Source organism: Tympanuchus pallidicinctus, unplaced genomic scaffold (assembly GCF_026119805.1).
Source record: "Tympanuchus pallidicinctus isolate F22 unplaced genomic scaffold, pur_lepc_1.0 scaffold20, whole genome shotgun sequence".
Lineage (NCBI taxonomy): Eukaryota > Metazoa > Chordata > Aves > Galliformes > Phasianidae > Tympanuchus > Tympanuchus pallidicinctus.
In genome coordinates, this window is record NW_026294722.1 from 13,046,716 (window position 1) to 13,073,608 (window position 26,893).

Genomic DNA, 26,893 nt, shown 5'->3' on the forward strand with positions numbered 1-26,893 from the left:
CTCAGCGACGCCGCCACAAGGCCGAGCCCCGCCCCGCCCCCCCCCCCGAGCCGAGGTCCCGCTCCGCAGCCATCCGGGCCTCAGGGCCGCGCTCAGCTCCCGGCCCCGCGCCTCGACGGCCCGAGGGCCGCTCCCCACGGGTGGCATGGCCGGGTCGCACAGCGCCATCGTGGGGGGGACTCGGGGAGGGACAAGGCGGCGACGGGGACAGCCGGACCCGCCCGCTACGTGGCCGCGGGAGTAGCCGAGGCCGCACGGCCGGGCCGCGAGACGGGGAGCGGGCCGAGCTCCGCCAGCCCGTGCCGAAAGAACGCGGGCCGGACGCCGCAGGGAAACCGGCGGCAGGGCCCAAGAGTGCGGCACGGGGCGGCCCTACCGGAGCGAGGAAGCCGCGGAGGCAGGAGACGCGGGCCTCGTCGCCCCGCGGGCCGGGCCGGGGATCACCCGGTACGCGACCCGGCGCCGGCCCGGCAGTTACCTGCGCCGCGGGCAGCCGCTGTCCTCGTTCGGGTGTCCGAGGCCCGGCGACAGCAGCGAAAGCTCCGGGCTCCGGCGCTGGCTGCGTTGACGGTGGGGGATGGGCACGAGGGCTCGGCAGGCCCCTCCGAGCGGTCAAAAGGCGGACGGACAGCGCCGCTCGGCCGGCCGCGAAGGCGGCAGGCGGCAAAGAACGGCAAGATCGTGACGAGCGACACCCAGACCCGGGCTGGGCCCCGGCTCTGGCCGCGGCAGCTGCTCCCCGAAATGGCGCCCGCCGCGTCTCGCTGCTCGCAGGCTCCGCACACGGCACGGGGGCACCCAGTACCCGTCGCAGGGGCTCTCGCGAGACACAGAGCCCGGCCCCGCGCCAGCCACCTCTCGCGAGAGAGTGCGGCCGGAAACCGGCGCTCAAACGCTCGCGAGACTGGGTAAGGGCTGCAAGACCACCATCTCTGCTCCTCTGTGCTCTCGCGAGAGTGCGCGCACCCGCCGCGGGAGGTCAAAGGTGACCCGTAGGGATTTAAATTCAGCGCCGCCATCTTCTTGTGTGGTTGCTGATGGTGGTTGCTGTAGTTTTGTGTCCTTTCTTAGTTACTGGGCCTTGAGGTTGCTTGTAGCGTGTTTGCAGGAAGGGCTCTATCTGATCCCCTGTGAGCTGTCTGTTGGGTTGCCTGTGACCACCCTTGAGCTTTAGCAGCCCAAACAGTCCCTGCTCACTTAATTGTTTTCACAGTGTTGTTTGTTTTCTTTTAAGTGGGTGTGCTCACTGCTCTCCTGCACCCCGGATGGCAGCTCAGAAGGGTAAAAAGTGTCTTTTTGTAAGGTGTTCTATTCTTTTTCAACAGTGTGCACATTGGCCTTGTGCTGGTGGCTGCGGGCTCAGAGTCTTTGCTCTTTTTTTATGCTGAAGCAGCTACGTGATTATCCCTATGAAGTATTCCTGGGTAGTTACAGCTCTGATGTTAAGCTCTAAGTGAGAAAGGTCCTCTTGCAGTCCTTTGTCATCTGGGGCCTTTTACCTAAAGAAATGGAAAAGCTTAACTTTAGAGAGATAAAAAGGAACTGGGCAAGATGAAGTGGACCCAGGATAGGAGGAACAGAAGCTGGGAACCTGCAAAGCCAGCTCAGCCAGTTAGAGGACAACTTTAGGCCATACTGCATCTGGTAGATCTTGTCAGCCATCCAAGGTATGCTTCCAGAGAGGCTGTGAACAGTGACTGATGCAAAGCGTCAGTGGTGCTGTAGCTTTGGCGTCTTTTAATCAACAAAATATGGATGTGTTGCCAGCTGGGAAGTTTTGTTGGCAAAGTTGCAGGCACACGCAGGTGTCTTGTCCAGCTTGAGCCTATTTTCTGTGGGAAAGCCTTGTTACTCCATTTTTTGAGCAAGGTTCTTTAAGAGACTAAGAAGTGTTACTGTTCCAAACATTTGGTAGAAGTGTAGATCACCACAGTAATGAGTTGAAGGAGGGATCACTGCAAAGGCAAGGTATTTGCCTAGACCCCAGATAAGGAGTTATCTTGTGAATACTATGCAGGCCTGTTTAATTACAGCAAGCAAACTTAGTTAGGGAGGAAAAGTTCTCGCAAACTATGCTTGCACGTATTGTGGTAGGGTCAGAGTAAGGCTCCCCTGAAGCCCCTCCAACCCAGTTCCAGAATTTTCTAAATCTTGAACTGCTCTTGCACAAGAGTAGGATCATACCTTGATCACAATGTTAGAGGGCAGCTGATGAGTATCTGAGACCCTAGACTCATTTCTGGAATGTTCTGAAGGACTCAGCTTCTCCTTAGGAAGAGGAGGGACATCAGCACTGCTCAAGGATCAACTCTGGCATTGCTGGATCCAAGAGCGGTGACTGCATCTTTCTCTCTGTCCCTCCCCCCACCTCTCCTTTCAAATTATGTTGTTTACCAGAAACAATATATTCTGTGTAAGCCATTAGACATCAGTATCCAAATATCTGCCTGAGTTTGTTACATCAAACAACTTCATGCTTACTTGAGATCCCAATCCATCCTTATACATCCAAGTCCCAGTGTAAGCAACATGTTTTGGCTGACAGTAGCAAGTGAGAATTGCACAAAGGATGTTATATAAACCAGAGGAGCTCATGACAGTAACTGTCGTGGAAAGCGCACAGCCTATGTAAGCTGTGTGCAGCGTAGGAAATCCTGAGCTGTGTCTGTTGCAGCCTGAGAGCACAGGAGGAAGCCTTACCTTGTTAATAATGTTCTTTCTTTCTTGGGTGAAATGGATGATAGTTGGGGATAGTGTTAGGCTTGTTTATTGTAGGAGAGAGCAAAATGTGTTGGGCAGGAAGTTGAAGCTGCCAGTGTTCCTTTGTGTCTGGGTCTTCTGATGTAATGACTGACAGTGGCTGTGTCTTCATGGTGTCTGTTCCTCCCTTTGGCTAAGGGCTCTGACAGGATTCCTCAGGCTTAAGACCAGCAACACCTGGTGGTGTCACTGCTGAACCCTTCTGCAGGAAGCTTTCCCTGGTTAAGGGATGCCCATATCTGACAGCCTTTTGCCTGCCATAGACCCAGGTACATCTAAGATTGTTGGTAACCTGGCCTCCTCTTGCAGCTTTTGGCCCAAGCCACTGCTGACTGCCATATAGAGTCTGCAAGCACCTTGGGGGCAAATGGTTTAATGGAAAAAGTATGAGTGTCTTGTGAGATGAAGCCTGATTGTCTCGGTAATAGTGCTTTGTTTCCCCTGGAAGACCACAAAATGGCACATTCGTATTTACATTTGATTTAGTGATATTCTGGAAGTTTGAGCCAATTCCTCAATACAGTACACTGCGGCGCTGAGTGGTTTCGTACTGAAGCCAGCAGCAGACAAGCATTAGTGACTGGGCTTAGGGCATTTTTTTCTCTTATGAGTCTGGAACAGTTTATAGAGAAGATTTAAACAAACTTTGTCTTCTAAAACTCTTTTTTTTTTTTTCTTCCATAGCTAATGGAAATACTTAAACCAATGGGGGGGAGCTACGAGCTCAGGTCTATAGGCTTCCAAATCAGAATGTATTTTATCACGCTGCATGGTGCTGGGCTCAGCAGTGGTGTCACTCGGCTGCTTCTCCTTTCACTGAGACATTTCTTAGCAAAAGTGTTCACAGGTAAGGGCTGGGCTGGGCCTGCAAGGGAGGCTTGCTGCCATTCCTGCACTGGGCACTGCAGGATGCACTGTTTGTGGCACAGGTCAGTGTGAGAGACATGGAGACGGTGCTACGAGCACCAGTGCCGTTACCGCTGCAAGGAGGCACCGGGGAGGTCCGGAGCAGGAATTCAAGTCGTTCGAGGATGCCGTGTGAGTGCTGAGAGCTCTCGCAATTGAAAACTCAGAAAGGAGCTGAAATAAAAAAGGTTTGTGCTTTCCCACACCGGGAGTCGAACCCGGGCCGCCTGGGTGAAAACCAGGAATCCTAACCGCTAGACCATGTGGGATTGCATGTTAGCTGCCTCTGCTGCGGCGTCAGCTTCCTGCGCTCCGCCTGCGGTGCAGCGCCACCTACCGGTCGGGTCCCCGTACTGCTGCGCCGACCGCGCGGGTAGAGAGCTGCGAGGACGGCGTAGTGCGAGCCGCACCGCCACGCCACCGCGTGCCCGGGGACAGCGAGGGCCGGGGCGCTGAGAGTCAGCGCACCTGGCTCATCTCAGTCTGCCAGCGTGTAAAACTGCCCCTGCGGTTTGAAAGTTCGGGTGTAAATAGGAGTAAACAGGAAAAAAAAAGTAATAGGGCTGCTGTAGTGAGCGCTCTTCGAAACCAGTTCCAGGGATGTACCTGGGCGAGCGGACAGGCTGCGGAGGCAGAAAGCCGGTCTGTAATGGTCCCCGTGCCGGGTCTCGTGTCCGCCTGCCATGCAGACCGGGTCTGCGATCCCAGCAGGCAGCCGCTGCCCGAGGAGAGGTGAGCCATTGGTGCTGAGAGGTGGGAGGGACTTCGATCAGAACCGTGCTGGTAAGAGAGCGCTGTGAGACAGGGAACATCGTGGGTGTGATCCGGTATCATTGAAAGAGCAGCTACACAGAAATCCCTCCCAAAAGAGCTAATTGAAAAAAAAAAAAGAAAAAAAAGGAATAAGCCAAATGGAGAACATGCTTGCAAAAACCTCTTGTTTCACCAGACACAAAACTATTCTAAGAATAGTCTCAAATGGCCGCAAAGCTTGGCAAAGAAAGATGTTAAATACTAAATTAAAGATACAATGCTCTGAAAGATGCAAAGCTAATGCAGACCATGTCTGTTTGCCAGTAAAGAAGATCCCAGTCAAGTTCCAGGCTGTCCAAAGGCTCAGGAGTGGAATTGCATGTGGCCATGTGTGCAGGTGCTCCTTCCTGCAGGGCGCAGGGCTGCACTGCTTCGTGCTCCTGCTTCTTTGGCAGGAGAAGGTTAGAGCCTGTTTCTGTGAGGTCAGTCAGGCTTTGGCACAGCTGTGACAAGATCTGGGCTTCCGTGCACCAGCCTGCCTGTCCTCAGCTTCAGATCTGCCTGGGTAAACACACCTGTGCTGCAGATGAAGACACTGTGTTCTGGCCTCCCAAGGACTGCTCCTTCACCTGGGTGCACTCTGGTCTTACAGAAAGCTCTCCTCTCCTGATTTGCACCATCCAGCAACAATTTGGGGATCTATATATGGGCCAGCAATGAGTTATTTGCTGGGGTGCTGCTTCAAGGGATCTGTTGGGTTTCCTGGGGAGCTCTCATGCTCATCCCACACAACCATGGAGGGCCAGGCCTTGAGGAGCGGCTGGGGCTGGGCTGAGATGCGTCTGCTGAGAGTAGGTGATGCTGCCCAGCTGCGTCAGGGATGTGTGATGACTGTAGAGAATAGGAGAATTTGCCACCATCAATAAACTTAAAGAACTAAGTTGTCATTTTTTTATTGCTGTCATAGGACAGGTAGAGAAATTTGGACAACTCAAATGCAAATCTTTTAACCTTTCTTGTTCTCTGACTTTGAAATTCACGTCCATCACAGTCCCACTGCACTGTGGGTGCTGTGGGAACAGGCCTCATTTACATGGTCCCACAAAGCAGCTGTGTTCAGAGTTTGCAGGCAGTGTCACTATCACCTGCATCTCAGCGTTTCAAACTGCCCTGCTGGGGCATCTGAGGCCCCATCCCTGCAGGTGTCCGAGGCCATGGCTGGGTGCTGGGCAGCCTGAGCTGGGGAGCAGACAGCACACAGCACAGCTGGGGCTGGGGGGGCCTTTCCATCCCAGCAGTGCTGGGATTCTATGAATTCCTGTCCAGCAGCGCTGTGGGGGCAATAGCTCTTCTCCAAAAAGCTTCTAGGGGCACACGTGCTGCTTCCAGCTGGAGTCTCTGCAGAGCTGGCAGCGCCCTTTGGGCTGAGCTGACCATCTGGAGGAAATGCTGTCAAAAAGCTGATTTTGCTAAGTCATCCCTGTATCACTGCTGAAGAACAGTGTGCAGGAGCAACCGCTTGCACTGACCACACAGGGATCCCTAGTAAATGCAGATCCTGAAAGCTGGGGAAGGCAATGTGTGCTGGTGTCCAGCTCACTCATGTGGAAAAGAAATGGCCTTCACCCTGTGTAGACTCTGCTCAGCAACAGCGAACCCGCCACGGTGTTATCAACACTGCTTTTATTACAGAATCCCAAACACAGTGTGATACAGGCTGGTAAAAGAGAGTTAACTCCATCCCAGCCAGATCCAGTGCAGCACAGAATACAGTACAAGCTGCCTGGAAGGTGACAACAGCTCACATTACCTCTGGTACCAGGCTGTGTCAGCTGTGCCAGCACCATACATCCCCAGCCCTGGAGTCAGACATATCCCCATTGCCAGAGAAGACTCCAGTGCTGTTGTGTCACCAGACAGCTTAGATACTGAGGATGGCCTTACTGTTGTAGCACCACCTGATCTGGAAAGGCAATCTCTAGTTCAGAAACATAACTTCTCCCTGTGGTTACAAAGTGGAGCAGAGAGTTTGCTGCCATTCCCAATGGCTTCTACAGGACCATGGCTGCACCATGAGAAAAGGTGAAGGATATAGAGCAAACAAGCACTTCTCATACTCAGTTTAGGAATGTTATCAGTGAGTATTAGTAAACAGGCAGCGTGCAGGCAGGACTCAAGACATTATCTTCAGTGAAATGGATTAACCTCAATTAATTAAAAAAAAAAGTTGTCATCATTTCAACAAAGGAATATTGTAAGAAAAGCAACCTACAGATACTTCAGTTGGAAACATCTGTAAACAACAAAATGGAGCAAATCTGTCTGTGATGGTGAAGAATAACAAGAATAATGGAATAAAACTGAGAATGTGTGGTGCACTCCCCTTAGCAGGAAGGGGAATTCTGGATGACGGCTCAGGAGACAACAGGACCAGCAAGAGCCTCTGCACTCATGGGCATGCTGCAGGAGACCCTATAAATCCCCTTCTTCCTTTATCTCCATAGTTCTGGTGATGGGACTTTCTGTCCAGGTTTCTCACAGAAATGGTAGCCCGATTAATTTGTCAAAGGTTGTAAGAAAACAAAACAAGAAAACAAAAAAACAAGGCTGCAGGATTAGCTTCAGCATTTGCAGGTTCTTTCTGCTCTGTTCTTGGCAAGTACCATCCACAGTATTACATTGCCTGGCACGGCCATCAGCTACAGACGGCTCCGGCAGCTTGTGTAGCCTGGCGGGAGAGGGAACAGCGAGCTGAAGTGCGATGGGACACCAAGGTCACCACCACTCATGTTGCTACTCGGGTACAGCATTGCTGTTCCCACTGCTAGCCTTGGCCACCCACCTCTGGCAAGCATCCCCTGCACCAGGCACTGTACAGCAGCTGGTGCTGGGACTTGTGCAGCCGAGCCACGTGCGGTGCTTGACGTCCCCTATGTGGGAGAGAGAACCACTGGCTGGCTTGTGTGGTCTGGCTGATGGGTCAGCCCTTAGGGGGCAGACTGAAAGCAGCAGAGCTCTCACTGGGTACAAGGAGGTGTCAGTCATGGAGTAGAAGTCCCTTAGAAGCTCTAACTGATCTGGTGGTAAGGTGATGCATCTCATTTCAGAAATTTATCTGCTCTGTTCTCTCTGTGCTCCAGCCTCGCAGGAGACCCTGGGAGTCCTGAAGCAAGGCAGGGCATCTCTGCTGGGGACTTCTTCCCAACCATCATTACCAGAAACTTGAGGGTTTAGTTCACAGAAAGTGACTTGAGAGCAAGGCTTCCCATCCAGTTCTGCCTAGCTTTGGGGCGAGGACTACCAGGGACAGCAGGTTTGGGGGGGCATTCCCACCTCCACCTTCCTCCCCACTTCTCTCCCTTCGTGTACAGTTCTGGTTTCTGGCTCTGCTCCTCACCCCTGGCACAGTGGTGGCCTTATCATCCAGCCTGGCAGAACACCTCACTCCTGCTTACGACCTGTTCAACAAGCTGATGTAGTTCACTCATCTGGACACAGGAATGAAGAGCAGCAGGAGGAGCAGGACTTGAAGCACAGGGAGTCCTCAGCTCAGCTATCTCACCCAGCTGCAGCCATGTGTCCCCTCAAAGGGCCTGTAATCACTGTCTCTGATGTTCTTCCCCTCTTCCCAGTCCCCTGTAAAAAGGCAGAGCTCTCCCGTACTGTGGGGAGCACTTACCCCTGCCAGAGCCCCCTCCGCAGCTTTGCAGGCAGCCAGGGAGCCACAGAAGCAGGAAAGATGGCAGAAACCTCTGCTCTGTGTTTTCAGTCACAGTCTGTTTTAGAAAGCAAGAGAGGAAACAAAGAGCATTTGCTGTTCCATCTGTTTCCTGGTCCCATGCTGCTAAGGTTGGGTTGCAGCCAGCTGCTGCTATTGCCAATCGGTAACGTGATAGTGTGACTGCTTACTTTGCAAGGGAGCAAAAGATGGTAAGATGGAAAAAATCGGGACAGGATGATTTTTAAAAAGCCCCATTGCAGAACATCTGGTTTCTTATATACATTTACATCATGCCCATGATAAAAAAAAAAAACAAAACAAAACAAAAAAACCTGCTGATTGCTGCTTGAAACCACGTATTTTTACAAATGGCCAAATATTTCCAACTAGCTCTTTCCAAGTGACAGTCCTGGGCTATGTGATTTTTTCAGTCAGCTTCAAAACACAGACAGGGTTAATTAAGAACAGGGATGTTTTTTTATTTGCTTCATACATGCTAAGGCCTTTGCTGGAAGAGGACTCTCACAGTGCACAATCCAGGGAACCTCAGCCATCAGCTCACGCATCCAGGTCAGCCTGGTCCCGTTCAATAAAGGATCTGAGACATTTTATGGAAGATGTCTGCCCTCCAAAATAATGGAGAATTCACATCTGCTTTGTTCAGTTTGAGCCTCAAGCCTCTCAGAGGGGATAAGAAGCACTCTGGTCAGAAGGCACCTTTGAAGGGTGCCAAACCCAAACCCTCGCTTAAGGGAGACCATCAACTGATGGTAGATCTGGTCAGCTGTGGCTTTGTGTAGCCAAGCCCTGAAAACTCTGAGGACGGTAGGCTGTACCCCTGGTGAGCCAAACGCTTTGTCTTGATTACCGGTACAGCAAAGAGCTGCCCATGGTGAGAAATCTTAGAATCATAGAGTCATCAACATTGGAAAAGACCTCCGGGATCTTCTAGTCCAACCCCAGCCCCACCGCACCATGTTCACTGACCGCGTCTGTCTGTGCCACAGCTACAGACCTCACCCAGGTGCAGGCACTTGAAGAGGTGGTTTGGTGGTTCTTGGAACATTGTGGAGTACTATTGGGTCTTTCATTTTAAAACTGCGCTGCGCTGGGACTTGCCACAGCCACCAAGAGACAGAAGGGGAGGGAAAGAGATGAGAGGTAGAGCTGCCTCTGCTGAGATGGGGCCATACAAAGGTGGTTTGCTCCTCTGGCAGGGCTCTTTGCTCCTACGAGTGGGCCCTGCTCCCTGGGTTAGGCACTTCAGTATCCAAGGCATTACTTCTTCCTGGAGCCTGATGGGGCTGCAGCAGAGCAGGCTGCTCCTGGTCCTGCTCCCCATTCCAGCCCTAGGGCTCACAGTGTTGAAGAGCATTAGGAGGGGGCAGGAGAGGAGAAAGCAAAGTAGTGTTGTAGCTGAAGGTGCAGTCCCACCATGCCAGAGAAGCAGAGCAGGTCCTGCAACCGTAACCAGCCACACCAGTGGCTGAGGCAGGCCCTGGGTACAGCCTGCCGGTGGTCGGGGCAGCAAGGAAGGCCTTTGTGCAAGGTCCTGATGATGTCCTGATGTGCAGTGTTTGCACAGGTCTGTCAGCAGAGCAGCTGCATGAAAAGAGGAGTGGGTGTACGACTCCTGGCACTGCTTCTTCCACCCAGGAGCAGCAGCTGAAGGAACCATTTGAGCGTGATCTCAGGCACCTGGCTCCTTTTGCAGTTGTTCAGCGATAGCTGTGGGAAGCGTCCTTCAGCCAAGAATGGACAGCAAGGGGATACCTTGGCCTGGAACCATTGGTCGGACATCTCTTAATTCATCTTGCAGCAACCCAGTGTTCACAGCCTCACAATTCACAAAGGCTGTTTCTTCCAGTGCCTGGTGGGAAATGTGGTTTCATTACTAGCAAAAGAGCCAGAGGTTCGTAACCGTCTGCTCTCAGAGACGCTGTGATGTCTTTGCCACGCTTTCAAAGACCATTACAGACATTTCATGTCTACCTCCTGCTGCTGACAGGGGTGCTGATGGCCAGCATTGCATCCAGTCGGCCTGATCCCCTGTGCCTGCCTCAGTGCGACCTGCCCACACCACCGGGGGGGGGGGACGACGACGACGACGACTCCTTATGTTGTTACACCAGGCAGAAGTTTTCCTCAGCCCACGAGGCCTGAGCTATGCGAGCCTCAGGGAGAGCCACTGCAGAGGCCCTACAGAAGAGGCATTTTCCCTCAGCTGCTTGATCTTTCCCCTCCAGGATCTGCCTCCTCCTCCCCGAGCAGCACGCACAGCTCGCACCCACCGGCGCTCTGTGGCTCTCCCAGAAGTGACACCCTGCCCTGGCAGCTTGGTGCCCCTGTGCAAGTCCCAGCCTCACTGTGTCACTCCTCCTGGTGTCCCTACAGCAGGGGCTCCAGTGACCTCCCAACCCCCAGCTGCTATTTTTAGTCTTCATGAGGCTCCTGCCAGTGCTGCAGTGTCAACCAGACTGCTAACATTTTTACACGCTGACTCTACCTCTACATGAGCCCTCGAACAGAGGCTGTCAGGCAGCTGTAAGCATTTTCCCAGATTTGCTGTGTCCCTCAGAGGACAGGTATAGCCTTTATTGGCAAAGGCAGACAGCATCTGCAACTCTGCAACGAAAGCTGCCAGGTTAACCACATTTTAGAGCTACACCAGAAACTTTCATTTGGAGTGTTAACTCCTGCTTTTCCCCTCTGCTGCTCCACGCCCCAACCCTGAGTTTTGCTGCCTGCAGCGCTGGTCCCATCCTGCCTGCCCCGCGGTGCCACCAGGGGTGTCCTCAGAGCTGCCGCAGGGCCCCGCTCTCCATGTGCACTGAATCCAGCCTGTGAGCAGGCGGCCATGATCTCACTGTCTCTCTATTTGTTATTTACAAGTGCAGGGGGACTTTACTTAAATGTCTTCAGATTAAGTTACTCCAAAGTTATTTGGCAGTGCCAAAACAGCTTCAGGGAGGCAGCACGGCAAGGGCTGTGTCTGGTGTGCACTGATGGGCTGAGAGGGGTCACGCCTGCCGTGCGGGAGCCCACAGACCCCTCTGCTGGAGGCAAAGCCCACCTGGTGTCTGCCATCTCACACTGCCACGGGCAGAGCCTGTGGAGCTCAGGCACTCCGAGGCTTTGCCTCCACACGGCGTTGTTCCTCCCTGGAGGGACAGGGCCTTGCCGGCTCTGCTGTACCACTGGGTGATGTTCTCCAGGTGGTGCTGCCAAGGCTGTGCTGACCGAGCAGGGCTCAACTCTTTGCAGCACTCCTACTCACAGGATGTCAGAGCTCTGCCTTGTCTCGGGGTCTCTGAGTTGCTGTTGTCAGCATGCCGATGGCTGACATGTGCACAGGCTGTGCCGGATGTTCCTGCACAGCCTTGGCCAGGCTGTCGGAGCTGATAGACACAGAAATCCTCCTCCGGACAGTCGTGATGTGGCACAGGCCCCATGGACACACATGGCACAGCTCTGCTGTATGGATGCCCCACAGTGCCCACGTCTGACAGCCCGGCAGGGAGCAGCACTCCGTGGCACCGAACCTCTCAACCCACAAGGCTTTGCCATTTCGCAGAGGGGATTTTTGTTCCCTCATGGAAAAGGCACCGTCGTTCACAGCGAAGCTTCATTTCACGGAACAGAATGGGGTCCCACAGCTGATTTTGGGAGACACCGCACCCTCGGGCTCCCCATCGCTCCGTGCTGCTGCCAGAGCCCCGCGGCTCCCGCCGCGCCCCCGCTGTCCCTCAGCAGAGCCTTCTCTCCCCATTCCATGTCCTCGGGCACCCCGCACCCCACCCGGACCGACCGCCCGAAGCGGACGCGCGGGCAGCAGCCGCCGCTCCCGAAGCGCCCTCGGCCGCCGCCAGGGGCTGCCCTCGGCCCGCGGGCCCCACGGCCGCTCGGGTCCCGAGCTGCGCCGGGCACCGCTGCCCGCCCCGCCCCGCCCTCGGCCCGGCCCGGCGCGGCGAGGCGGCCCCCAGCAGAGGGACCCGGGGAGCGGCCGGGGGGTCCCGGCGGCCGTGCCGAGCGGCGGGGCGGGGCGGGGCGGGGCGGCGCGGCGGGTCGGGTTACACATCCTGCCCACTGCGGGCAGAGCCGAGCGGCGGCGCGGGCCATGGCGGAGAGGTGAGTGCGGCGGCTCCACCTGTTGAGGGCCGGGGCAGAGCCGAGCCGCGGGTGGGGGCGGCCGTCCCGTGAGCCCCCGTCCTGCCCCGGCCGCTCTCTATCGCCTGTTGTCCGCTCGCGGCTCGTGAACAGGCGGTCCTGGGCTGCGGCCGCACTCGGCCCCGCGGTGGGAGCTCCGCGGGTTCCGGGCGAGTTTCCTGCCCGGCGAGGGAGCGGCTGTTGCGCTTCTTGCCGGAGAGGCGCAGCCGGGGTCCCGGGGTTCACCTGGGCCCGCTCCGGGCCGCCCTCCTCCCCCACCCCCCGCGGTGGTTCCGTGGCTGTCCCGAATCGCCCCGTCCCCGAAGGTCCCGCGGCCGCGGGGCTCGGCCTCAGTCGGGTTCCGCGGGCCGTGCTGATGCCCCCGCTGTCGCTGCCTTCCGACGTGACGGGCTCGGAGCGATCGGACGTTCCTGCGAGCCCCGCGCTCCCCAGGGCAGCGGCTCCCGGCTGGCTGCTCGCTCCTCTTTGTCTGGGGGAGAGAAGGGAGAGCCGTGCTGGCGCGCTGCCCGGCGGCTCGGTGCGAGGCACTGGGAACTATCCGTGTTCCTCTGGAGCGTGAAGTTTTTCCTCCTCTTTCGCGTCTCTTCCCGCAGCACGCTGTTCCTGTTAGTTAGCAGGGACGTGTCCTGAAGGCATCACGCATCCCCCGAGCGGGGCTGCGGCACACCGGCAGCCAGCCGGTAGCGCGGGGTTGAGCCCCGCATCTGCCCGCAGCCGTCATCGCCGCTGCTTCTGCCTGCGCTGCTGGCGGCGATGGGGCTCGGGGATGCAGGGTGCTCCTTTTGGGGCACGGACCCCATGGGGCCACGGAGCTCTGGGCCGGCCCAGCTCTGCTCCTCCTGTCCCGTCCCCGCTCCCTGGCGCGTTGTTTGCCGGGTCGATGCGCTCTTTCCTGTCGGTTGGGTCGAGGCTCTTTGGAACGATGCTGAGGTCGGAATGGATCGTAGGAATGCGGATTTTGCAGCCAGGTTTTTGGTGGGATAGTTCACATGCCTTTTGGTATTCACAACAGGTTTGCTTAGCCGAAACAGATGTCTTGGCCTTAGCTGGAAGCACATGAACTGGAGGGAAATCCATGTGTGCTGGCCTGGTGCATTTTGTAACCAGGAGAATTTTATGGCCCTCCTTGTGATGCAAAGGCTGCTTTCAGCCTGACGGTTACTGGATCTGCAGCTGAAAACCTTGCATAAGACTTGTGCATCTGGTGTGCCAACCACAGTGCGGAATCTGGTTTGCTTGATGCTGCCCTACTTTAGGGGCAGATGTGTCCCATTCAGCTTATGTACCTGATCTCAAAAATGCGTGCCCTGCCGCGAGGGTGGAGGAAGGAGAGACTGAGGCTGCTGTGCTGAGCGGCTCACTCAGGAGGTAAGGAAACCTTGCAAGTTTCTGTGTATTTTGAGCTTCGAGGCATTCCTCTGGGGCCAGCTTTATAGGATCGGGGCAGCTGCCTGCTGTGATAAACAGGTGGAGGCTCGTGTACCAGAAACGGCTGCTTTTTTTCCCAGTAAAGCTCCAGGGAAGGATCCGGCAGCACTGCTGGGAGACTGAGAGTTGGACTGTAAGATCCAAATCGACTCTGATGGAATTGCTTCTATAATGAAAGATAAGGAAGCATCAGCTGCTGTAGGATTCTGGCTTTTTTTGACCCATGAGGCTTTCCTTGTCTTTTTTTTCCCTTCCTTTTCCCCCAGCACTATGGCTTAATGAATATTCACGAAGAGTTCCTTTGAAATTGTGAAAAGATGAGTCATGTATGTATTTCTTGATAGGTAAATGCGCTGGTAAGCGTGTGGTTTGGTTGCCATTTTACCCCTGAGAAGCAGGCTGTTCAGCTCGGTGCTGGCGTTGCTCAGCGTGGTTTTGGCTGTTGGAACCCAGGAGCCCCAGGAAGCACATGTGGAGATGGTGCAGAGTGCTGGGCTGTGGGCCCTGCTGGCTGGGGAGAAGGATCGCCCCGGGTGCCTCGGAGGGCACTTGTTTGGTGGGAAACCTGCAGGTCTGCTGCCCTTTTAATCTGATTAACACAAGATAAAAAGGATTCTTGCACTTCACGTTCTGATTACAGTGATACTGAAAGTAAGGCTCTTAATTTTGCTGTTAAATCTCAGTATCCTGAGTAATGAGTTTGTTGGAGCTAATTAATTCTGGGTTTAATATGCTTTCAAATACCAGAACTAGACCAGCTTGCGTGGGGTTGTTTTTTTTTCTTTTTGGTGTTGTTTTCCCAGCAGCTTTAATTTAGCAGTGAGTGAAAGCGCCCGCAGCCCGGCAGCCTCCCAGCACTGTGGGCTGGCTCCTGTGGCAGCGCTCACTTGTGGCTTTGCGGTCGAGGGCTCTTCTGGTTTTGACAGAGCATCTGAACCTCCTGCTGATGTTCACCCGGGTCCCTGCGCGCATCCTCTGACGGGCTCTGAGAGCCCTGTTCTGCTTCGTGCTCATCTTACTGTCTTACGTAAGCCCCTGAATGAACAAATGTTTTCTCTGTAGTGAGCCGTGACCGCAGGAGAAGCTTCTGCTCCCGGCAGCTTATCCCACGCTCGCCTGCTGGGTGAGCCTATTCCTGGCTGAGCGCTCTGGTCCCTGCGCTAAGTGAGCCAGGTTAGTAAGGTCTCTGCTTTCTCGGAGATAAGCGCAGGTGTCGGAGGTTATCAGCAGGCTGACCCCTGCTCCGTGCAGCGTGCTGCGGGAGCCGTGAGTGAGTGCCAGCGTGATTTACTCGGGGTGTGGTGGCTTAGGGCAGGGGGTGGAAGCAGGAGGGTGCTTTCTCTGCAGTGGCTCTGCTGCTGGGCAGGGGTGGAGGGGGCGCAGGCTGTGCAGGACCGGGCGGTCCTCTTGTCCACCGTAGGGCTGTCCTTTCCCAGCTCTCTCAGCAGGCCCTGCTGCTGCCCTGAGGGTGGATCTGTTGCTTTGGTGTGTGACTATGCAGATAAAGCCCGGTCTTTGAGAAACACCTTCAGACACACCAGACTCTTCTGATGGTAACTAATCAGAAGTTCAAAGGAAAGAAGCAGCATTTCCTCCTTCTCTGTGGTCTCCTTTCCCAGTGCTTCCATTCCTGTTGTACTACCCAAGTGGCTTCCTTGGTGGGTGATGCAATTAGGAGATGCTAGAAAGCTTTCATCAGGTAAATACATCAGATTTTGAAGTGTTCTATTTAGGCTTGAACAGTCCTTTCAGATAGAGTACAATAATTTGTGCCTTGTTGTGACATGTCTCCTTTAAAAAGCCCTCCAGGCGGATTTGAGTAGTTAGTGAAGCACCTCTTGTTTGTAATAAAAATAAATTCCAGAGAAGACATTGGGATCTGGTTTTAGCTGGATTCCTAGAGGGTTTCCAAGCTCTACTGTTGTAATTTACATATTTGATGTAATTCCTCTCTGTCCAGGTAAGCAGAGAGGCAGTTCACTTGTGGAAAAAGTGGCTGTAATGATCAAGCTGCTTACTGTACCTCTTCAAAGCTCAGACATGAGCGTCTGCTGAAGTAAGTGCTCCGATTTATTTTTCACACATTTCATGGGGAAGAGTAGTTTTCTGCTTTGTGCAACTTCTTGAAGCAGTTAATGCTTTCCTCCTTCTCCAAAAACCAACTGAAGCAGCAGACGTGGGGTCCATCTGGCTCACACATCTGGAACTAGACACTCTAGTCAAGAGAAATGTGTTCGTGCTTGGTGTTTTTCCTGCAATCGGTCTTTCCCTCGTGGGAAAACCTAACAAATATGATTGTTTGGGATATATTCTCTCATCATAATTACTGTTCCAAGTGCTTGAGGTTACTGATGTACAGAATAGCACTGCTTTATATTTCCAGTTGAGTGCTGACCAGCAGGTTCTGGTGTAGGGGTTAGCAGGTGTATCCTGGGTACTGACCTAGGTGTTCTTCTCTGCACATGGTCAGCTGGCATTGTTTGGGCTGTGTGATACCCAGACAGGTTTGGGAAGCTTTTAATGGGGATACTGAAGACCCAGATCACAAAACTTCTAAAACAGAGGTTTATCAACATCTTTTCAGTCACGGAAGGCAAATAGAGGGCTGATCCTCCATAGAGGAGCCGTGAGCTGAGCTCTTGCTCATGGAAAGTCTGTGATGTGCGATGAGTCAAGGATGACAGCAGGCACCCTGCTCCCACATGCGCTGTTCCACCTTGGAGCTGGGTGCTGCTGGGCCCCTCTAAACTGATCTTTTTCTTAGCTGCAGGGTTTATGATCTACTAAGAACAAACAAACCTGCCCTGGGCTTGTTTGTGTGTAACTTGGCAGATGTGGGATGCAGCCATAAGGCACTTTGCTTTGGCAGATGGGGCCGCTTCCTACCTGGGCAAACAAGGTTGCTGCTTTCTGGCTGGAAACCCGTGAGAGGAGCAGAAAAGATGCAGTGTAGTGGGGTTTTGTGTCTTCTCAGAGGGCCAGTTGCTCTGTATCAGGGATAAAGCAAGAATAACTTCTTCATTCTGTAGGTCTGTTTTTTGTTTTTTTTTGTTACGTCTCTGTCACTTGTGATATTAAGAGAAACCCCGTCTAAATTGGAAGCATGCTCAGCAAGTCTTCAACCAGGTGGGGTTCAGCCGTGCTGCTGTGTTTGACTGCAGGCATCATAAGGCATTGCACACGACTTTTCACGTGTAGCAGCAGCCAGGACTTGCTTTAAAAGAAGGGTGGGTTGTCATGAAATTCTTTCAGTAACGAAGTGAAGCCAAAAAAGGAGTTATCATTGGGAGCTCGATGGCGAAGTAATTAAGCGCAGACCCCGGGATGAAGCGGTGCTGCACGGTGTTACCTACTCACGGCTGCTGATGACGGCTTTTGGGGCTGCTCCAGCCAATTGCTCCTGGCCCAGGTTTGCTGGCTGCAGCCGGCTGTTCTGCCTGTTACTTCCCCTCTTCACCTGCTTGTGCAGCACTGTTCCCCTGGTGTGCATTTGGGGTGGTGTGGGAGGTAACAGGTACCTTGCTGGTTCCAGCCAGGAAGGAAGTGTGGATGATTCCTGCTGCTGGATGGCTGACTGCTGCTATCCAGGCTCCCTTAACATGCGTTTAAACAGTGGCTCAACTTCCAGCTTTTAGTTTCAACATGCTTAGCTTGTCATAAAACTGTAAATGCTTTCTGTAGTGCTATCCTGGTGTGCCTGCTTCCTCTTCACAGATATTGGTTTGTCTTTGGTTGTCCTTTGATAACTCCCAATATCCAGCTGTGCATCAGGCACACTGTCTAGTTCTTTGTTCCCTAGCCATAGTGATTAGGTTTGGGCTCTACTTTTTTTTTAATTATTATGTATTTTTATTTTTTTTTGTTAGTCCTTCTGCTGCTCTAAGCTATCATGAGCAAAGCAACTCTGAGGGTTTTATGAATTCTTGGTGATGAATCAACAGCAAGTGAAGAAAGGGATGTGAGGGTGCACAGCCTGGAGTGAGTCTGAGTTTGCTGGGTGCGTGTCTGGCACAAGCAGTGCTTATTGCCTGCCTAAGGACAGGTGCTATGTGCATTGGATGTGATGGCATGTTCTCTTAGTGCTTTGAACTGTCCTAATGCAATGCGTTGTCTTGTTATTGTGTCTGACTGGGCTGTGGTACAGAGAAGGGATGTGAAGGATGTGGTGTTGGGGCTGCAGCTTTGTGTCTGTGTTGGTGCTCTGCTGGCTCTCCCCTTCGGGCTTCAGCTGTGAAGAGTGCTAATAGAAGGGGGTTATGCTATCAGCTTGGAAACTCTTGGTACTAGAATAAAGGTACTGTAAATTTCACAAATTGGGTTTTAAAATCACTGAAAATGAGGATGGAAAGCCATCATGGTTCTGTCTGTACTGTGGGTTTAGAAGCTGCTGAGGACATGCCTGGTGTCCTGTCAGCTCTGCTGAATTTGCTAGAGCTGTAAATTAAAACAAAGTCTTGTACCCCAGTTTGAGGTTTTGGAGACTGAAGCCTTCTCCAAAGAGAAGGGATGGCTCACAAAAGCAAGGAAAAACGTGCTGATTTCATTTGTAAGCTACACAAGTTTGGGCACGGTTTGGGGGGCACTGGTTTCCTTACGGTGCTGGGAATGCAGGGTGCAGAAGGAGCGTGGGGGAGCAGCCGAGGGGGGTGGGATTAAAGTTGCTGTTCAACCCTGAGCTGAGAGCTTTTCTCTGAAAGTGCCAAGTCGTGATTGTCTCCTGTGGTTCCTCTGTCCTTGTGCCACAGGGGAGACTTCAGGTTCTCTGTGGAGACCTGGCCCTCAAATGCCCAGACTCCACTGGAAGAGCGCAGCTCGGGGATAAAGCTGCTTTGCTGGGATCTCCTGTTGGAGTGGCTCTTGTTGCTGAAGTGAGCAGGGCTGGAGGAGTGCCGTGGAGGAGGAGATGTCCCCTGAGTCTCTCTGGCTCCCACATCTCCTGCCTGGACCTTCCATGAGTGGCTCTGCAATGCAGTGCAATGTCTGCTGGTGCTGCCTGTGCTTGTTCCCCCCGCTGTGCCTGTGTGCTTGTACTTTATTTGGTTTTGGAGGGATGAAATCACTTTTGTCTCTGTTTGGATAGGGAAAAGCTTCTGCTCAGCTGTGTGAGCTGTTTGTGTGCACTTGCAATGGCAGCAGTTTCTCAGTAACTGCGTGTTGTTGGTGCAGGATGAGCTTGCTGAGGGTTAGAGGGAAGCTTTGTCTTTCTCCAAACATAAAGTGAAGATCTCAGGCTAAAAAGGGTTGAGATCTGGGTGACTGCCATACAGCTTGGAGCTAAACACAAAATGTAGGAGTGGGCGACAGAAGTTCCTGCCAGGCTTGGGAGCTCTGGGCTGCATGCTGGGGTTCAGCACAGTTTCAGGAGATGCTCCCAACTGGGACACCGTGTGTATCTTGTACTCGGGGCGCTGAAATAGAATTTCCCCACAGCTGGTGGCATCGGGTTCACTGCTGTGTCCTTCCTTGCTTTGGTGCCTGCTGGGAGCAGAGGCCAGGCCCCAAAATGCCAGCCACCCCTTGAAAGGGTGCACATTTAATTAGAACCTCTGCTATTGGCGATAGCGCAATGTTGTTCAAGGTGAACACTCGGGGCTGTTTGAAGCACAGCTAGATTGCTTACAGGGCTGCTGTAGTGCTGCTTTCCTGCCCTCCGCTCCCAGCTGGTCCTGGGCTGGAAGCTGCACTTTCTGTTGTCTCCTGGCGAGGATTTGATGAGGTTGTAGATGTGATGTGAATTAATTAGTTTTCCCCAAACTCCCATTCTGGCGCTGCTCTGTGCCCTGGAGCCCACAGGCAGAAGCTCCCTTCCCTGGGGAAGGCCCTTCCACGAGCACAGGTGGCCTTGTGCTGCCAGGGGTGTCTGTGCTGGCTGCTCTTGGCGAAGGTGAGGCTGTCTGTGGGCACCCGGGATGGAGGATGAAGGGAAGTGCAGCTCTGGCACTGGGGTGCAGCTCTGGCACTGGGGTGCAGCTCTGGCACTGGGGTGCAGCTCTGGCACTGGGGTGCAGCTCTGGCACTGGGGTGCAGCTCTGGCACTGGGGTGCAGCTCTGGCACTGGGGTGCAGCTCTGGCACTGAGGTGCAGCTCTGGCACTGGGGTGCAGTGGGCAGCCCCGTCCCTCAGCTCCGTGCTGAGCAGGAGCTGCAGGAGCACCGGCCTTCATTTCTTTCAAGTCCGCGCCTGCTGAATGGTGACAGAAGACATCAAGAAAAGCAATGAGCAGCTGGGAGATGAGAATCTTCTTTTTTGCTTTGGGCAAAAATTGATTGGTGACTTTTAAATTCAAAGCTGTCCCTGCCTGAGCCTGCACTGCAGTGTGCTGGCAGCCGGGCTGGCCTCGCAGCTCCCTCAGGACCTCTGCAAGGAGCCACGTGGGCATCGGCACTGCTCTGTGCACAGCTGTGCTGAGCGTGCGGGAGGAGCTCCAGGCTGGGGCTGCTGGTGGTGTGGGGCACGTGAAGCTGGGGTTGCCTGTGGTGCTGTCGTGCCTGGCCCAGCATCCATGGCAGAAGCTGCAGACGTCTTACTTTGGGCATCTGGGAACTGGGAATGTGGAGTTAATTCTGGAAATTCGGTGCATACATGTCCAGGAGCAGCCAACGTAACTCTAAGCCCAGGGATGTGATGAGCAGCATTAATAAGATTGATGAGACTTGTCTGCTCTGACATAGGACTGGCACCCACCCCTGAGTCTGCTAAATGGGGCTTCCTCTCGTGGCAGCCTTGTCAGAGCCCTGGTGCTGGCCTGCCTTGTACGGCTCTGTCCTGCTGCTGAGAAGCTGATAGGAGTGGAGGTGGTATGAGGGTTATTTGGGGATGGCATTGGCAACTCAGGAGGAATGGATACCTTCAGTGAGAAAAGGTCAAATACTTTTTTTTTCCCCATTGAGAAAAGAAAAGGAAATTGGCAGGGGAAAGGACTGGTGGAATGAAAAGGATGTCGGTCAAAAAGGACATTCTGTATTCATACAAGATGATAAAACTTCAAATTCCTGACATTCTGTGTGAAGGACAGGTATACGTTGCATAGTGTTACATGTAAAAATAAAATGAGCCAGGCCAAAATACGACTTCTGAAGAATAAAAGTGATTCATGTTTGTACAGTTGCATCAGAAACCTTTCGGAGACATCGCAGCAGGAGAGCGTGGGAGTCACAGAAGATAAAGCCATCACAGAAAATCAAAACCACTTTTTGGCCATCTTGGCTCCTGTGGAGGAGCTTTGTAGCACAGGAAATTAGAAGCCCTCTGTAAAAGAGCTGTCTGAGAAGATGTCTTGTGTTGAATATCAATAGAAGTGGCTTTAAAGCAAACGGAGGAACTGATAAGAAGCTAAAGAACACATAGCATTGACTCAAGAGTGCTGTGGGATCTTAAATATGAAATTGTTGGGATATTTTTGTGGGTATACTGTTCACTAAGTGCCCTCAGTATTGTAGAAATTGATGCTGAGGAATGGATGGCGGTTATTAAAGGTGGGAGGCGCGTGCCAGGTGGCCCAGCATCTGCCCACTGCACTGCGGGACAAGGGCTGCAGGAGGGCCGGGGGGCTGCACAGCTCTGGGTCCTACCTCAAGTGCATGAGTGTGTGTGTGTGTGTGTGTGTGTGTGTTAAAGAACGAGGTTACTGAGGCATGGCCAAGTGCAGCCTGCTGGAAAAGGGTAGCAGCCTGCCTGTAAAGGCAAGCCCTTCCTCATGGACCTACTGGAAAGTGGGGATCTTGTGGAGATTTCAGAGAATTGATGTATTTGAGTTTTTGAACAGCCTTTGATGCTGTTACCCACTGCAGACTTGTAAGGAATCAAGCTACTTCAGTGAAGAAGTCCTGTTGTGGATTTGTTAAAGCACATGATGCAGAGGGTAGGGCTTAGTGGTCGTTCTTTGGCATTGGGGGGAGAAGGAGGACGTTGGCAGACTCTTCTGGGATTGGCATCCTCTAGTATCCATAATACAAGATTCGGGGAAGATGGGGAAGAGAGGGTATGACCAGATGATGTGCTGTCCTGCCAGCCTGGCTGTGGGTGGGATGGAAGGACAGTTGGGAGCTCAGAGTGCGTATCTTAAATTCTTGAATGGTTTCAGGAAACCGTGTTAAGCAGGAATGTAGATAGATGTGGCGTGTCAGTGTGGCTTTCATAGGGCAAAATTCCAGCCCTGCAATTTCATCAGCACATGGAAGGCCTTCGTGAGCACACGGCAGGGGTGCTTCAGTGGGAGGCTCTAATGGGACTTCCCATGGGGTTTCAGCCATATCCGGCCTGCAGGGTCTCCAAGGAACATCCATCGTGGGATGCTTAGATGAGTAACGAGTTAAAGGAGAGTTTACAAAGCTTAGGAGTAGGCTGACAGCTTTGACAATGGAGGGAAGTGGCTGGTGGAGCCTGGACGGGATCTGTGCTGCTCAGGGTGCTTGTGAATGACCTAGAAAAGGGCTGGGAGAGGTGAGAGGGAAGAGTGCTGCGGAACGCACGTGCTGGGATGGGCTCTCAGCAAAAGAGGCAAGAAATCCTGGTTACTGCCATTCAGAAACAAGATTGGGGTAACGGAGGGTGCTGTGAAAGCATCAGCTCAGTGTTTGGTAGCACCAGAGGAAGGAAACTGGGCGTTGTGGAGAGCTGAGAGCAGAATGGAAAAGTCGTGACACAGCTGCGCTTTGCTGTCCTGTTGGAGGTTAAGTGTGTGTCGGGGCATCTCATCTCGGGAGAGCCCTCGCTCTGGGCTGATGGCAGTGGGAGAGCTCTGTGACGGTTCTTGCTTTTTTTCTTTTAATATCTGCATCCCATGCAGTGTGCTGGAGGCAGATGGGGGCTGCCTTGGTGGGCAGCTGGTACAAAGGAGGCTGATGGAAGTCCACAGCTCTGTCCCAGTCTGCTGGCCGACTACGCGCTGCCGCCTTTGATGCCTCCCATGGCAGCTTGCAGAATTTGCCCCTTTTTCTGCTGCTTTCCTTAACGCTGCTGAAAGTGAAAAGCTCAGTTTTGGACTGAGCACAAGCTAATAAATGCTTGGGTGTTTGGTGAGAGAAAACAAAAGGAACTTGTTTTGGGCACCAAATCAGAAAGTAAATTGTTCTCACACCACTGTTTGCCGTTACCATGTATAGCAGTCACTGCCATGGCAACAGATATTTTCAAGATCCAGCCAAGATCTTGCAGGGCTGCAGCATAACTTCTGATACTTGCTCATTGCCATGCTATTAATAACTGCGTTTTCCCCCCTCGCCGCCAGGAAGTTTCTTCTTCCTCATGTACCAGGCGCGAGGGAGCAGCTCATTTTAAATCAATTGTGGGGAGAAGTGACACTGGGGATTTCCTGCTTGTTTTTTGTTGTTGCGGAGATCCTGTCTGGTGCTGCCAGCTCTGCAGTTACCTCTGAGTGGAGCGGGGCTGTGCCTATTGTGCTATTTATAAGAAAGCCCAGCCTGGCTTTTTTTTTTTCTTTTCTTTTTCTTCAAACCAGGACGAGCAGATGACTTGTGTTTACTCTTCCAGCTATGCACAGAAGCTTAAGTGTTTATTTCAGTCTGACTCAGCCCAGGGGAGAACCTCTGGCTGACTGAATGGTGTTGGGGCTGGGTGCTGCTCCAGACAGGGTCTGCACCGATCTCCAGCCATTTCAGATACACAAACTGTGCTGTGTCTTCCAAGATGTGGTTTAACTGCACTTGACAGTGGTTTAGTTTTAGATCCCCCTCTTGCACACCCAGCTTTAAGGTCTTTTCCAATCCAAACCATTCTGTGGCTTTCACCCCTCCAAAGGAGCGGGTTGTTCTACTGGCCCAGTCTCCTTTTCACCCCCAGGGAGCAGAAATGTGGCTGCTGCTGTTTAGGCCTCCCTGCCCCCTCCATTGCCAACTGAGGGGCAAAAAGAAGCACATGATATCGGCTCCCTGGTTTTCCCTACTTTCTGGAGCTCTCAAGTCCAGCATCTCCTGAGGTTACTGCTTTTGACATCCACCTTTCCTCGGACAGCGGCGTCCCTAAGAACCCAGTGATTGCATCTAATTGAATTGACCATTGAAACCAAGAAAAAAAAATACTTAGTATCAGGGAAAGCATGGAATCTCATATTTTATCTGCCTGCCTGAGAAGGCTGAATATTGCTATGCAAAATATTGGTCCTATGCGAGGAATGATTCAGTTGTGTGTGAAGGAAGTAACTGCTTTCCTCCTCCCGCTGCTGCCCAAGTTTCTCAGCAGGAACGGCTGCAGGCGGTGATGCTGGAGGAGCTGCAGGGCACTGAGTCCCCATCTGGGCAGCTCCAGGCTGCAGCTGTGGGCCCACACCCCTGGGTGTTTTGCCTGGGCACCACAAGGGCTGATGCTCTGCCTTCTTGCTGATGCTCAGGAAGATTAGTCCCACCTTTGTTTCTGCAGCCAGGTGAGAGCAAACTCAGGTTTGGAGCTCCAGCACTCATCGCGCTTTGTTCGGACACGTGAGATCACAGATGTTTGTTTTTTAAAAGGCTGTGACTGTGTTCTGGGGCAAGGCTGAGCTGCACGGTCTTTGTTTATCATTTAAATGCAGCCAGATCTTGTTAGTGACAAAGCACCAGTATTGTAGGTGAGCAGCATTTTTGTTTGTTTGAAGGTGAGCAGGCGCTGCTCAGTGATGCAGCGCAGTGCCCAGCTGGTGGGATTGACAGCTGCCCATGGCGTGAGGTTTTGGAGGTGATCAGGCAAGGAGGTGAGGGCAGGAATCCTGCATGCCTTTTCTTTCAGAGGAAGGTTGTTTTTTTGTTGTTCTTGTTTTTGTGGTTTATTATATCAAAATTTAAGAACAATGGGAAAGAAACGAAGCACGCTGTGGTTTTCTTTCCTCAGCCAGCAACTCACTCATCTCACTGCAGGTGAGCTTTTCAGAGGTGCCCCCAGCTCCACCCCATCCTGCCAGATGCACAGGACACACAGTGCTTTCTGCAGGCAAAACAAGCCTAACGAAATCAATTCCTCACGGAAAGAGGTTTTTGCTTATTGTTTTATGAAGGGTTTGTGAACTCTGTGGCTGAGACTTTGGCTATTTATTTACCGCTTCTTTCCCCGTGCCAGAGGAAATTAATGTGCTTGGCCGAGGGAAAGCGATGCTGATGCTGGAGCAGCTCCTCCGCATGGCGTCCTGCAGGGATGTTTCCTCATTGCAGCTATGGGAGCAGAGCAGAGCTGTTCGTTTGCAGGCTTTCCTGTTGCTTTTGACTCGCGGCCAAATTCCTCCGCGGTCCCAGCACTGCAGTGGTTAACGTGAGTCACGCTGACAAGCCAGGGCAGCCCAGGCTTTCAAGAGCTCCTCTCCATTTGTTCCCGCTGAGTTTTTTTCAAGGAGTCAGCAGGGACAGCTGCAGCCGGAGAGATTTGCGGAAGAATGAAAGGGCCTACAAAAGTGGCGATGGAACACTGTTATCTTTGTTTTGTGCTTTTAGCCACCAGTGTCTTATGGGCTCTGCCAGCTGAGAAATAACCCGGTCCCTTGCAAGCGGCGTCAGTGTTTTGCATGGGTTTTCAAGGGACTCTGTGTTTCGGCTAATAAATGACTGGCAGCCCTTTAAATGAGGAGAGACAGAGGGCCATTATTTTGCTAATGCCATGCATTTAGGAATGTTGCTGCTGCAGATATGTAGCTTTGCACACTGCTGCCTGAAAGCCGAGCTCGGGCTGTTTGTGTGCAACAAACAGCTGGCACCCTGTAACGGCGGCCTGCAGGTGCTCCACCCCTAATTGCAGCCTCTGCACCTTCTGTAGCAGGGCTGGAGCTGTGCTGGGTGTCGTATGGCCTGGCAGAATTATTTTAGGAAGACGTCTCGAGAGGCCCCTTCCGTCCCATCACTGTTCAGGCCCCTGCTGACTCCTCTGCTGCTGTGAGTTTCTTTTTCTATTGCTCCCCGTGCTCCCCAGGGTGCTGACCTGTGGCACCCTGCCTCAGTCAGTGTTCTCGCTGTGCCATCCAGCATTCCTTCGTGTAGGAAATGTGCATCTCTGCACTAGGCGCAGCTGAACTGCTGGCACTTGGCTGTTGGTGGGGTTCTGCCATGGCTGCTGTCTGCCCTCTGTTCCTTTCAGTGGTGATAATACAAAAGCTGTTGTCATTTTCTTCTATATGGAAAATTGCACCACGGATGCTCCCCTTCCTGGCTGCTTTTGCCTGCACCCGTGGCCAGGGCAGCAACTGTAGGCCCCTGGCTGAGAGGGAGTCCTGAAATCAGCAGCAGTGATACAGGAAACCGTAAGGAGTAAATTTCAAGTCCTGAAGCAGCTGGACAACAAGCTAGACCTCTGTCAGTCAGTGCTGCCGTGTCCTTGAAATAGCAGGAATATCGGGTGACATTACTGGCTCTAGCATAGGGCGTGCACTTGGGGCTGGCTGCTCCTCCAGGGCTTCTATTTGCTGGCAGCAGCAGCTCAGTGCCCTATCCCTGTCTGCATGCATGCAGTGGGATCAGGAAATGCCAGCTTGCCCTGCCTGGATCTGGTGTACTTCAGTAAACAAATCATGTTCAGCTTTCGAGTAGCTGAGCCTGCTCCGGAGCGGCAGCCCAGTGAGAAGCGCAGAAGGCTCCTGTGCAGGTCCATGCTCCAGCCTGGCTTTGTGCTGCACGTCAGTCCTGTCCACGAATGGGAGCAGCCCAGCCCTAATTGTGGGGTGAGATGCCCAGACCAGCCTACTCCTGGGTGCCTTGAGCCCTGCCTCAGGCTGGCCCTGTGTGGTGGAGTGCCAGCACGACCTGCTAGGGTGGGTGAGGCAGGTGTCTGTCCTGGATGGGTCACCTATAAAGCACGAGGCAGCAATATCACCTCTTCTGTGTTGGGAGGATGATGGAGTCTGGTGATGCTGTCACCAATGAAGTGCAGTGCTGATGCTGCTCCCAGGCCACCCCCAGACCTGACCCGATCACTTGTCCTGGTCTTGGTCTGCGCGTCCCACAGCCAGCAGGAAGACAGCACCGGGCTGCACCAGGGCACAGTGCCTGCAGCCGGCACCCGCCCTCCCCATGGCTGCCTCCCCTCTAGCAGCTGGGGTTTAGATGGAACCACAGAGCCATGCAGCACATTTTGGATGGAGAGAGAGGGGATTCAAAGTGCCAGTACATTTTTCTGAAACTGCTTGTCAAATGCTCAGCCCTTAAAAGGAAAAAAGGCTCTGCTGCAGCCTTTGCTGGACTTAGG

General features: G+C 53.2%; 2 protein-coding genes and 1 non-coding gene across 8 annotated transcripts in view; 1 reads left to right on the forward strand and 2 right to left on the reverse strand.

Moving 5' to 3' along the window:
* Nucleotides 1–791, reverse strand: part of RBM39 (RNA binding motif protein 39) — a 28,997-nt gene extending 28,206 nt beyond the window's left edge. For 3 of the 6 annotated variants that reach the window (XR_008207007.1, XR_008207006.1, XM_052684081.1), the window contains exon 1: nt 479–791. The gene's annotated coding sequence lies outside the window, so the exon portion shown is untranslated. The remainder of the gene's footprint in view (nt 1–478) is intronic. The other 3 variants (XM_052684080.1, XM_052684079.1, XM_052684078.1) reach the window with 2 other exon arrangements.
* A 3,072-nt stretch (nt 792–3,863) lies between these two features.
* Nucleotides 3,864–3,935, reverse strand: TRNAE-UUC (transfer RNA glutamic acid (anticodon UUC)). The gene has a single exon. It is a non-coding gene; the product is annotated as a tRNA-Glu (tRNA).
* Nucleotides 3,936–11,574: 7,639 nt separating this feature from the next.
* LOC128081117 (rho GTPase-activating protein 39-like) overlaps nt 11,575–26,893 on the forward strand; it is a 42,741-nt gene continuing 27,422 nt past the window's right edge. Inside the window, 8 exon segments of the mRNA XM_052684065.1 lie at nt 11,575–11,597; nt 11,599–11,690; nt 11,693–11,818; nt 11,821–11,935; nt 11,937–11,985; nt 11,987–12,038; nt 12,041–12,069; nt 12,072–12,268. Coding sequence (XP_052540025.1) covers nt 11,575–11,597; nt 11,599–11,690; nt 11,693–11,818; nt 11,821–11,935; nt 11,937–11,985; nt 11,987–12,038; nt 12,041–12,069; nt 12,072–12,268 — 683 coding nt within the window.